Here is a 12,691-nt window from a genome sequence, read left to right on the forward strand (position 1 = left end):
ACTGGGAAACTTCCAAAGTTGTCTTTTCTAAAGATTTGGGGTTCCGAAACATATGTCAAGCAATTAATTTTGGATAAGATAGCACCAAAATCTGACAAATGTTTCTTTGTTGGGTATCCAAAGGAAACTAAGAGGTATTACTTCTACAACAAGTCAGATAACAAAGTATTCGTTGCTCGCACATTTCCAAATTGACAAGTGGGAGAACAATAGACCTCAAAGAGATTCGAGACGAATAACGAATCAAGAACTCTTTAGAAGCAGTTCAAGATGAAGAACCTCCAAGGCCTTTGGAAGAGCCTGTGGGAGTAGTTCCTCAAGACGGTGTTGCCCCTCGTAAATCACATAGAACTAAGGTTCAGCCGGATAGATTGATAGGCGTCCTCTTGATTGAAAACTTAGAAGTTCTCATATTAGATAGTGATGAACCTATGTCCTGCAAGCAAGCTATGACAAGCCCAAGCTCCCTAAAATGGATAGAGGCCATGAAATAAAAAATAGACTCTATGTGTGAAAATCAAGTCTGGGATCTTGTTGCTTTTTTGGATGGGTTTACACCCATTGGAAGCATATGGGTCTTCAAATTGAAGAAAGACAAAGATGGAATTGTATACATATACAAAGCTAGATCGGTAGAAAAATGTTACAGACAAATTCACGGCGTTGACTACGACGAAACCTTTCCTCCAGTTGCAATGCTTAAGTCTATTCGGATAATCCTTGCGCTTGTCGCATTTCATGACTATGAAATATAGAAAATGGATGTCAAAAATGCCTTCTTAAATGGTGTTCTTGAAGAGACTGTGTTTATGACGCAATTAAAGGGTTTTGTCGATCCAAAGAATCAAGGAAAGGTGTGCAAGCTTAAGAAATCCATTTATGGATTGAAGCAAGCATCAAGGAGTTGGAATATACGATTTGATGAAGCATTCAATTAATCGGGATGAATCTTGTGTATACAAGAAAGTCAGTGGGAGTAAAATTTTATTCATAGTCTTGTATGTTGACGATATACTACTAATTGGAAACGACATTCCTATGTTGGAGTCTGTAAAGACTTTGTTTGGAAGTGTTTCTCAATGAAAGACTTAGGAGAGGCACAATGCATATTGGGCATCATGATCTATAGGGATAGATCTAAGAGGATGATGGGAGTAAGCCAAAGCACTTACATTGACAGAGTGCTAGCTAGGTTCAGTATGATGGAAGCCAAGAGAGGCCATCTACCCATGTCACATGGCATATATCTAAGAAATACTCAGTGTCCCAAGACATCTGATGATCGAGCGTAGAAAGATGAGTGGAATTCCATATGCTTCGGCTATTGGATCTATCATGTATGTTATGATTTGTACAAGGCCGGATGTTTCATTCGCACTCAGTGCACCAAGCAGGTACCAGTCAGACCTAGGAAAGGCGCATTGGATTACTGCCAAGAATCTCCAAAAGTACCTGAAAAGGACAAAGGATCAATTTCTGGTTTATGGTGGTACAGATGAGTTGATTGTTAAAGGCTATATGGACGCAAGCTTTTAAACCGACAGAGATGATTTTAGATCACAGTCTAGTTTTATGTTCTGCCTTAATGGTGGAGCATTAAGCTGGAAAAGCGCTAAGCAAAGCACTATTGCGATTCTACAACTGAAGCTGAGTACATTGTTGCCTCAGAAGTAGCAAGAAGGTTGTTTGGATTCGAAATTTCATTGAAGAACTTGGGGTTACCAGTGGATTTATATTGTGATAATAGTGGAGACATTGCCCAGGAAAGGAGCCTAGGAGCCACTAGAACTCCAAGCACGTACTGCGGCGATTTCACATACTTTGAGAAATCGTTGAACGGAAAGAAATTGAGATTTGCAAGGTTGGAACTGACGATAACATTGTGAATCCATTGACTAAACCGTTTCCATAAGTGAAGCACAACGCACATGTAGCAACCATGGGAATCAAGCATGTTGGAGAATGTCTTTGATTTTTTAAGTTTTGTTTTAGAACATTTATTAGATCTGTGTTTAAAACAATTGGTTTAACCATTTCATATTTATGAAATTATTTATTTCATATTCATTTAATTTTGGTTTAGTATTAAATGATAAAGTCTAAGTGACTCAAAACATTCAAATGGGATGTCAAGATGGATTCTTTGACAAAGAAACACACTAGTGGAAAGAAACCCTGTTGCAGCACCCCTGTTAAGGCGGGCATATATAATTAGGCCTCAACAACTACTTAGTCAACGCAGGTCAAATGATTTACTAACAGGTAGCGGCGGGATTTTACCGTGTTCGCTTCAATAGAACCTGTTAGAGCGGGCTTTATAATGTGCGTGCCCATTAGATAATAGTCTAAAGGGGCGGGCTTTGGTTTGTTCGCTTCAACAGATATTTCCCCTTCATAAAAAAAAATTTTAAAAAAAAAAAGATACGCTACAATATTTGGCGGGTCACTGCTATTCCCCTTCAATTCTCCTTCCCTTCGATATCTAACCTAATTTAATCAAAACGAGTACGTTTCAGCGTATTCCCGACAGGCGAGTTCGCACACTTCTCACCGCTTCTCATCGCGCAGCTCCACCACCACCACCACCACCTTCCTCGCCTCCTCTTCCATAGCAGTCGCACCCGACCGTCGTCTTCCACAAGTATGTTTCCACGAGTATGTTTTTAATTTTCTCTCTCTTCTCATTCTTTAATTTTGGGTTCTATGATTGTTTGTTTCAGCAATTTAGCTTTAATTAGGTCGATAATTCATACTCACATGATTCGAGAATTGGAGTTGCATTTTCTATTTTGCTAATCACAATCGGAACTTGTGTTTTATGACATTAATGTTGTCTATTGTGAGTGAGGTTATCTTTCCTCAGCTGATCTTAAGATATACTGTCGGTGATGCCCACGTATTCTGGTGCTTGGTGTTTGTTTCCTTGCGATGATGATGATGATGGCAACTTTCTATTTTGTAAAAGAGGTTGATGTGCATTTGGGTATTTATATACTGGGTTTTCTCTTGCGTTGTTGGATAGGTTTGAAGGAGTTATCTTCCTCTTTTCGATTCATATTGGTAAACTATATGAGCAAAGCAAGGAAAAAAATATTATCATTTTGTGTGCTAACTGTTTCCTTCGTACTTGCTTGATCTGTCATTGTGTTGAATTGTTTTATCTGTTTGAATTTGCAAAATTGTAGAAATCAAATTATATGGCAACCTCCTCCTTTTTCCTTTCTTTTTCTAATTTATTTCTTTGTTTAAATTGAGGTGGTTAAAACATGGCAGTTTTTGTTGTTTTTACAGCTTGTTTTGAGCACTGGAAGCGGTGTTAATGCTTTCACTCTAGATCCATCTCTTGGAGAGTATATTTTAACTCATCCAGACATCAAGGTATGTACACTCTCTGGATTTCTGGTGTATGGCTTTATGAATTAATATTCTTTGAATTGGGGGTCTGTGTGTATGAAACTATGAACCATTGCTGGGAAAAAAAATCGTTTTGTTGGTTAAGTTTGATGCTGAGATTGTGTGTTAAAACTGCTTTTAGATGTATATGGTAGATGTATGCAGTTCTTATTTTCCATACGATTTAGGTAGCTGCACTGTAAGTCTATAATTGCAAAGCATTACGAGTTATTAGATGCTTACCCTGCTTCCTTTCCTCACTTCCTGACTATAGTTCTTTGGTGTAAACCAGAAATGAAAATCAGAAGAGACAGAAAAAATAAAAAATGTAAAGTAAAGCAGAGAATACTTGCTCTTTAAAAAGAGTTTAAGTTGATATGCAAAAAGAATTGTTATCTTTACTTTAGTTGGATAAGTGAATTTCGAAGTATGATATATGTACTACCTAGTGTCACCATAGACATAGTATTAGCCATCACTATTTACTTGTGTGGAAAATAACATCAAGATTTTAAGAGAGATAATGCTCCAAAAACATAACAAATTTTATAATAATGGTGGGTTATTTGAGACAAAATAAGAGTGCACTCTTGAATGAAGTGTGATATATTGTGTCAAGAGAAGGTAGTAAATGTCAGGAGAATGAAGTGTGCTAATTTTGTTATTCATTTTTGGCACCTCTAACACTCCCGCACCAGAGAAGTACATGTTTAGCTGCATGGTTTTCAACAACTTAATTATCTCTATAGTCTGCAACTATATCTTTTTATGCTTGTGAAACAGTGGAATGTAAAGATAATATCGTGAGTGTAAACTTTGGTACTCATATATATTTTTCTTCCATCTTGCAGGGAGTCGATTGGAAGAAAGTCAACACGGCCTTAATTAAGGTTTGTAATGCATGATCTAAAGGGAGCTAAGTGGCCAGATTAGAGAAATTTGTTAGACTAGCTCTCTAGCCTTTTGTCTTTATTTGTTAATATTATCTTGTAATTTGTTAGACTAGCTAGGTGTTTAAAATTGTAAACGTACTATACGCTTTGCTCTGCTGGGATAATTTAATCGAAGTTAATGATTTATTTACCAAAAATAAGATTCATACTATTTCTATTTTGGTGTTGATTGGTGTACAGGTTCCAATACTACATGGAGTATGTATCTAGATTAAGTTATTGCCACCTATTGTATATTAATGAAATTTGGAAAAAAATTAATGTTGTTGAAGCGGGCTTTTACTGTACGCCTCAACAACATATGAAATTATGGCGCCAAAAATACAGGTCTGTTGTGGGGGGCATATCCGAAGTGAGCCTCAGCAGAGAAGTCTGTTCAGGCGGGCTTATGGTAAAGTGAGCCTGAACAGGTCTCTTTTTTTAGCATGGTTTTGGGCTGTTGAGGCACGCTTTTGAAAGCCCGCCTCAACAGATGTCCTGTTGAGGCGAACAAAGTCCGCCACAATAACTCAGTGAGCTGTTGAAGCCACGCCTGTCGAAGTGGGCCATATTCGCCTCAACAAGCCGAAAATGCCCCCCTCAACAGATATTTTTTCCACTAGTGACACCCATAAGTGAACTTGAATATTAAAGTCACAAAGGATCCCTAATCCAAATCATTGAAAGGTAGGACGACCAATGACTAATGAAGATTAGATTGCAAGTAGATTTATAGTTCAGTTTCTTAAACTAGATGGACATGTTATGTCAGAAATCTTTTGCGTAGATACTTATTAGATCTTGAATCAGATTGACCATAAGAATGCTTTAAGAGATTAAAGTCATGTCATAAGTAGTTCTCATTAATGGTGATTAGAACCATTCCTCAAAGCATGAGTAATTATGATTGCTCGTTTGAAAATTAGTTTGCTTTGATGCTCGCTAAACGTGAATGCACACTTATCTAAAGGACAAGTGGGAGACTGAAGGAAATGTGCCCTTCCCCCAATGTGCACTAGTCTAATACCAAAGGTTTAGATTAATTACGAACAATTAATTCAATGAGATCAAGTGATCGGAACAGCTAGCTAGAGCAATGCTTCTGATTAGTGAGTTTTAATCCTAATTAGGCTCACAGCTTACTCTTGACTGAACCTATAAGGTCACACCATTAGCATGTAACAGATCACCGATTAAATGAATCGGAAATTCATTTAATAGATTTTGGGAAATTAGTTCGGAAACATAATTACACGATTTAACATTGGATCGTAAAATCGTATATCTTGTTGCGTATATTCGTAAGCTATGCGAAACGAATAATCGTATTGTACGACAATGGATATAGTCAAGTACGAAACAATAAATGAATTATCGAAGTATAATCTAATAGCAAACACGAAAGCAAACCCATGAGCCAAGAACACAAGGCGCAAGGCCCATGGGCGCAGCGCGCATGCACGCAACGCTGGCCCATGGCCTTGGCTGCCTTAGCGCGCGCACAAGGAAGAACAACAGCAACAGCAGCAGCTACGGCCCACGGCACAACTGCTCGTTGCGCTGTGTGTGCATGTGGTCGTGGGCCTGCTGGCCGGTCGAAGCCTATTGCTTTGGCCGGTCGAAGCCTATTGCTTTGGCCGGTCGAAGCCTATTGCTTTGGCCGGTTGGATTTATTGCTTGATAGGTTATTTTAATAACCTATTCTACATGTTTTCTAACTTAACCTGATATCATATTCTAACCTAAGGAAATAGAGAACCCTAATTCTCTTTGTGCCTCCATTAGAGTGTTCATCCCAAAAGCTAAACAATCTTGAATGAGATATAAGCCACCAATCTCAAGACGGATCTGAACGTGTAGGTGAACCAAGGAGAGGAACGACATTTGGAGTTCTTGTTCGTGTTCGTTGAACTAATGGGAAAACATGCTACAAACGCAAGTTATGCTTAATATGTACTTTATACATGATTTTGGCTTTGGGGTTATTCCGCTATCATGTTATGTATTTAACTGTAAACCTCAACAAGATAAACAAACCATCAAAAGGAAAAGAAAGGATATTTGCCGGAAATGAAGATATTGTTGGAAACGAAAATATGGTTCATAACGAAAATATAAACATTATCAAAGTCGGAGATATTGCCGGAAACAAAAATATGGCTCGTATCCAAAATATTATCGGAAATATAAATATTGACGGAATTGGAAATATTTCCGGAAACGAAAATAATATCAGAGTCGGAAATATTGTCAGAAACGAAAATATTGTTCGAGTCGGAAACAATTCCGAAATTGAAAAACAAATAGGAAACGCGAAGCTCGAAGCTTGATCCATGAGCTGGAAGCACGGGCTAAAGGTTGCGTGCATCGCAGCCCATGGATGAGGTAAGCCCACGAGCTCATCGCAAGGCAAGCCCATGGGTATGCCACAATGCTAAGCAGCGCGCGCCCCAGCACATGGGCCAGCAGTGTTGCCAGCCCAACATCAGATGGGCCAGCAAGCGTGCCAGCCCAGCGCCAGCGCTATGGGCCAGCGAGCGCAGCATACCCTAGCAAGGCAGCAACACCTTGCGGCGCCAAGGCTGCTTGCTGAGCAAGCAACTGGGCCGCAAGCATGTTGGTCGGTCGTTTCCTAACTAGGGGTTTGGGATTTCCCCAAAACCTTCTTAAACCTAAATTAGGGTTTTGCCTAATTAGGGTTTTCCTATCCTATATATATGTGGTCTATTATCATAATATACACACGAGTTTTCATACTTTGCCTATCACCTAAAAGTGAGATCTCGAAATCATAAACCTTATTTTATATCCTACTTGGTACGATCTAAGGCGTATCCTAACGTGTTGTGGACTATCTACGGAGGGACGACGTTTGGCGTTTTAACTTGATCTTGTTCGGTTCGGGAGCAGCTAGGGAAGATATGCATCACAAAGTATGTATATTAAATCATGTTAATTGACTATGTGCAATTAATTTGGATTATGACAATTATGGTATTTTCGCATGAAATTGGATTGTTCATAACTTAACAATATGTTGTTGTTTGGTAATCAAATATTTTTTTATTAGAAAAGTAGATGGGAAAGTAGATAGTGGGGTATTATTTTATTAAAAAGTAAATAGTATAGTGTTTTTTTAATGCAATGTGAGAGAATGTAGAACCCTAACTTTTATGGTAGTAGAAAGATAAATGTATTAAAATAATTGTGGGGTCTTTGCCAAAATAGAAGTATAAAAACTAATTTGAGAAATGAAAAGTGTAAAAACTAACCTTGGATAAAGGGAGTAATATTTGTACAAATAGTAAATGTTAAACACATAGGTCCAGATGTAGTATTACAAATGATGTCTTGGCCTAGCGGATAACACTAGGTTTGTGTACTATAAGTTATAGGTCCAAACACCCTCTCCATATTTTATAATTTGTACTACCTCCATTTCACAATACTTGCACCATGTTCCTCTTTTTGGATGTTTCACAATACTTGAATTATTTTCTATTTAGTAACTTTTTTGAGTGAAACATTGTAGAGTAATTACTTTTTTTTCCCTTTAATTTTATCAAACATGGGATAAATTGTCCAACTTCAACCATTTACCTACTTCTTTAACTATTGTGCAAAAAAAAAACGATGTAAGTATTGTGGAATGGAGTTTTTTTTTTTTGAGTAAACGGCCTCAACCACTAGCTTTCATTAGCAAAAGAACAATAATCAGAAGCAATTACATCTTCAATCCTTCCTGGACAACACCCTACCCACACCCTCATAGAGAACTCAAGTGGGCTAAGATGAGCCATTGGATGAGCCGCTAAGTTGCCCTCTCTAAAAATATGACAAAATGAAATAACATCAAAAGAACTAGCTATAACATTAATTTCCCGAGCTAGCATACCGATATAAGACCCATCATACCTCTTAGAATTTATTGAGTCGACTACTTGTAGACAGTCGCTCTCAACTATTACATTGTGAGCGTTGCATTATAGTGCCATCTTCAACCCAAGTATTATCGACTTTGCCTTGGTAACGTTTGCTTCCCATTTATGTTGAACTTGTTGGCAAGCTACTCGTACTACATTACCCTCATGATCACGTATTACCACTCCCATGCCTACACCCACTTCTTTAAAAGTTTCACCATCTACATTAATCTTCAAATAATTAACCCCTAGTGGTTTCCATTTTGCATCATCTCTAGCTCTACCAACATCCCCCTTCATAACCCCCTTTTCGTCTCTTGTTCGGGTGTATGCTGCCAGCAACGAGGTAGCTGCAGCCACTACCTCAGCTGGGTGGCGCGGCACCTTACCGTGGATAACACCATTCCTCTCATTCCACACATTCCAAGCCACCATTGATATTTCCTCCTTCTCCTCCTCCTTACAATGATGCAGCCACCAGCTCACCCAATCAACTACATAACCCACCCTTAGACAGTTGATTACCTCTCCAACTCCACACTCCTCCCACACACCTCTCACAAAGCTACACTCCCATACTGCATGTAACGAAGATTCTTCACCCTTCAAACACCTCCCACATATTGGTGATATACTCTCCACTCTCTTATGCAACCCCTTGTTGGTAGGTAGTGCTCCACTACACAACCTCCATATGAATACTCGTACTTTTGGGGGGACATCAAGCCTCAAAATCTTCTTCTAAATGTCTGGCTCATGTGAAGACCTTGCTTCCCCTTCAAGTGTGTATCTATAATAATTAATAAAATGGTATCCAGATTTCACAGAGTAGCAGCCAGACTTCTCATAATTCCATACTACCTCGTCTTTGAACGCAACTGTGGTGATAGGCATATTCAAAATTTCCTCAGCTTCAAATGGCAGGAAACTACTACGAACTGTTAGATTATGACAAATATATAACATATATTTCATGCGGAAAAATCATAAAGCCATGAATCAAATTAATTGCCACATAACAATTAGCATAATTTAGGATGCATACATTTGTAGCGTGCCTTCTCTAGCTGCTCCCGAACAAGAACAAGTTTAGGACTCCAAGTGTAGTCCCTCCGTATATAGTCCACAGCACGTTCAGATCCGCCTTATATTCAATTAACTAGAATTTAGCCTAAGGTATTATGTTATTCGTTTATAATTTTGTGGCAAATTATTAACCTTAGTTTTTAACTTAAAACTATATGAATACTTTAAATTGATGTATTATAAATTTAGATTGTCATCACCTATTTATAGAGTAGGATTATCGGAAGTAGAAACCTACTAGGATTCAACTTATTTAATTCTAGGAAAATTTGTAATTATTAATCCAACCTTTTCCCGGTTTTCTTTAATTAAGCCCACCTATGCGATATTTCTAAATAATCCAACCTTTATGACCCAACTACTATTATTAAGCCTGGATGACCGGTTACCTGCTACAAAGTCAAGGAAAATTTGTAATTATTAATCCAACCTTTGCCCGATTTTCTTTAATTAAGCCTACCTATGAGATATTTCTAAATAATCAAACATTTATGACCCAACTACTATTATTAAGCCTGGATGACCGGTTACCTGCTACAAAGTCAACGTTAAAAACGTTGACAACCTAAAGTTGGTTTCCCTCCTAAAATATTGGACACGTCATCATCACTTGCCACCTAAACAAGGATTTCATTATTTTTTTCAAAAAACCCTTAACCCTTCTCTTCTCTGTACCGTGTTTCAATTCCTCTCTCCTCCATTACTACTGCTTCAACCACAATTGTACTGGTTCATGATATCATCAGCGATTTTCTTGTGGAAATAGGTGACTTCATCCACGCGCATTTAAATTTCGTCTCCAAAATCGTACAATTGAAGGTGAACTTACGAACCTTAGCGTTTTTGTTCCTTTTTTGGTAAATTTTGAATTTTGGGCTTCCTTGATGGTCAGTTCGTAAAAACCCGAGATGTTGCAATAATATAGTTTTTTTTATGTTGTGGGATGTTGGTTATTGTGGTCTTGTTGAAAATTTAGAAAGAAAAAAAAAACCTTGAATTTGAAGAAGATGTAGATCCAACAGGCAATTGCTTTACCCCAGCATAGCAATTGCTGATTATTTTTGATGAACTTCGAATGGATAGGTATGAGGGATCGACAATGGTGGAGAAGAGGTAGAAGAGAAATAATGGAGAGGAGTGCAGAGATGAAGCAGAAAATCGCAGAGGAGAGAGGACCGCATTTATTAGACTTAACATTGAATGCATACTTGGACCAAGGGCATTATTTCCTTCAGTCTCCCACTTGTCCTTAGGGACAAGTGTGCATTTCATAATTCCTTTGTCGCTTGATGCTTGCTCATGAACATAAGGTAAGAGTTGTCATCCTTATTATGTCCAGATGTATTTCTCGATTTCAGAGTTCAACTGATCAAATAAACAGATAATCATAGCCTGTGATTCATCTGATCACGGCCATGCATTTTACAGTTTCTAGCTCTCCGAGTGGCCTTGTAATACTTTCAGCATCTCACCCCGATTTATGGGAGGACAATCTTAATCTTGCGATCTTGAGATTAGACTTCGTTTGATAGGTGATTACCCGAGCGTTGCCGTTATAGCCTCCTTTTACGGTGCGACGGTTGACAACGTCAAAGTAACCAGTTCTCAAACAAGTAATCTCAAATCACTCAGGTATTGAGGATTAGTGTCTAATAATTTTAATGAAATTTACTTATGAAAGATTTTCATCTCTTACAGTAAAGTTCCATAGGTCTGTCCGATACTAGTCTTCTCAAAGTAAGTATCTATACAAATGATTGCGACATTGCCATGTCCACATAGTTCAAGAAACATAACTACTAGTCATCTTGCATTCTAGTCGTCTAGTGTTTTCTATGCATACACCTTTATAGAAAACTCCGACTAGGGACCTTTTTTCAACCTTTCAAATTCAAGTTCACTTGATAGACATTTCTTAGTCACAGGACTGGTCCTGACAGTCTATCTTGAATATATCGTCAAATTGAAAGGACTCATCATTTAATACTAAAACAAGATTAAATGGAATATGAAAATACATTTCATATATGATAAATGTTCAACCCCAATTTTTTACAACCATGGGCGTCTAACCCATCTTTAAAATAACTAATGGAATTCTAAGCTATGCTTGATTTCCAGTGCCACAATGTGAATGTTGTTTCTCACTTGTTGCATAGGTTTAGTTATCATGCTTTGCCAATCTTAATATCCTTTTCATCGAATGTCTTTCGAGATAGGATGATAAGATCTTTTGAGTTTGTTTATTATGTGATCTAGTCTTTCTTACTTCAATAGTGGTTCTACGCATTTTGCAATGAAGAACCATTAAGTCAACAGACATGTGATCTACCCAAGTTCAGTGAAGAACTCTTTACGTAAACAACTCTGTTTCATTGCTTCTTAGGCAATAAGTATTTTTACTTCAACTGTATAGGTTGCTAGTGATGCTTTGTTTGGATTTTCCTATCCAAGCAGTTCACGGATATGTGGAAGACTTTTCCTGTTGTATCTTAGAACATAGAAATTAATATTTTAATTTCCCACGCAACATCTCATGGTTTTCAATCCATGTTGCCATTTCAAAACACGATGATCTACAGCTCGTCATTGCCAATGGTTAACTCCAAAGGGATCTTTCTTGATCCTTTGCCAGTGTTTATGCGTGTAGCATCAATATTTAACATATCTTTATTTCCTTGAATCAAGAACTATTCCTATGTACCTTTTCAAGTACCATAAGTTTTTCTTGATCTCAATCTAGTTAATCTTCACTTAGATTAATAGAGATTGGTATATGTTCGTCATGCCTAAAGCCATACGATACGTTTTTGGCGATCCTCATATTATATCATACATGATAAATTCTTTTGCAAAATTATTCTCAATTGAATTTTATTCATGTAACTTTAGCTATCCAATTTCAGTAGATACTAATCCAGCTAAATTCTTTGACATACAATATAGGTGAAGAATCTCATTAGATTCTTTGATGTTTAACTTAGTAAATGCTTATACATAGTTCAAACATTCATTAATTAGATTTATTCATATGGGTCGAATATCTCCAATGGAGTCTTTTGTGTTTGATTTAGTAAATGCCATTACTTAATCTAAAACGATATCATAAGATCTTTGTAAACAGATCTTAATACCCAGTATGTACTAAGTTTCGCCTTGGTCCATCATTGATGATTAATTTCAAATCTAAGTCATTAGCATTTGAATGTTATTTCACAATAGAGAGATATGTGTGTGATACACATAGGACCAATTAAATTTTACTCCCTCTGTCCCAGAATAGTTGTTACACTCTCCTGGGCACACAGTTTAATGCGATAAGTAGTAGTGTGGTTATCAATTATTATTTTATTGAAA

The 12,691-nt window shown here is 37.4% G+C and overlaps 1 protein-coding gene across 1 annotated transcript in view; it reads right to left on the reverse strand.

The window, feature by feature from the left end:
- Window positions 1-8,308: 8,308 nt before the first annotated feature.
- The window catches only part of LOC130462845 (uncharacterized), a 38,090-nt gene continuing 33,707 nt past the window's right edge, over window positions 8,309-12,691 (reverse strand). Inside the window, exons 2-3 of the mRNA XM_056831804.1 lie at window positions 9,015-9,186; window positions 8,309-8,927 (exon numbers count right to left, since the gene is read on the reverse strand). Of these exons, the coding sequence (XP_056687782.1) occupies window positions 8,309-8,927; window positions 9,015-9,186 (791 nt within the window). The remainder of the gene's footprint in view (window positions 8,928-9,014; window positions 9,187-12,691) is intronic.

The sequence above is a fragment of the Spinacia oleracea genome, chromosome 1 (assembly GCF_020520425.1).
Source record: "Spinacia oleracea cultivar Varoflay chromosome 1, BTI_SOV_V1, whole genome shotgun sequence".
NCBI classification, from domain to species: domain Eukaryota; kingdom Viridiplantae; phylum Streptophyta; class Magnoliopsida; order Caryophyllales; family Amaranthaceae; genus Spinacia; species Spinacia oleracea.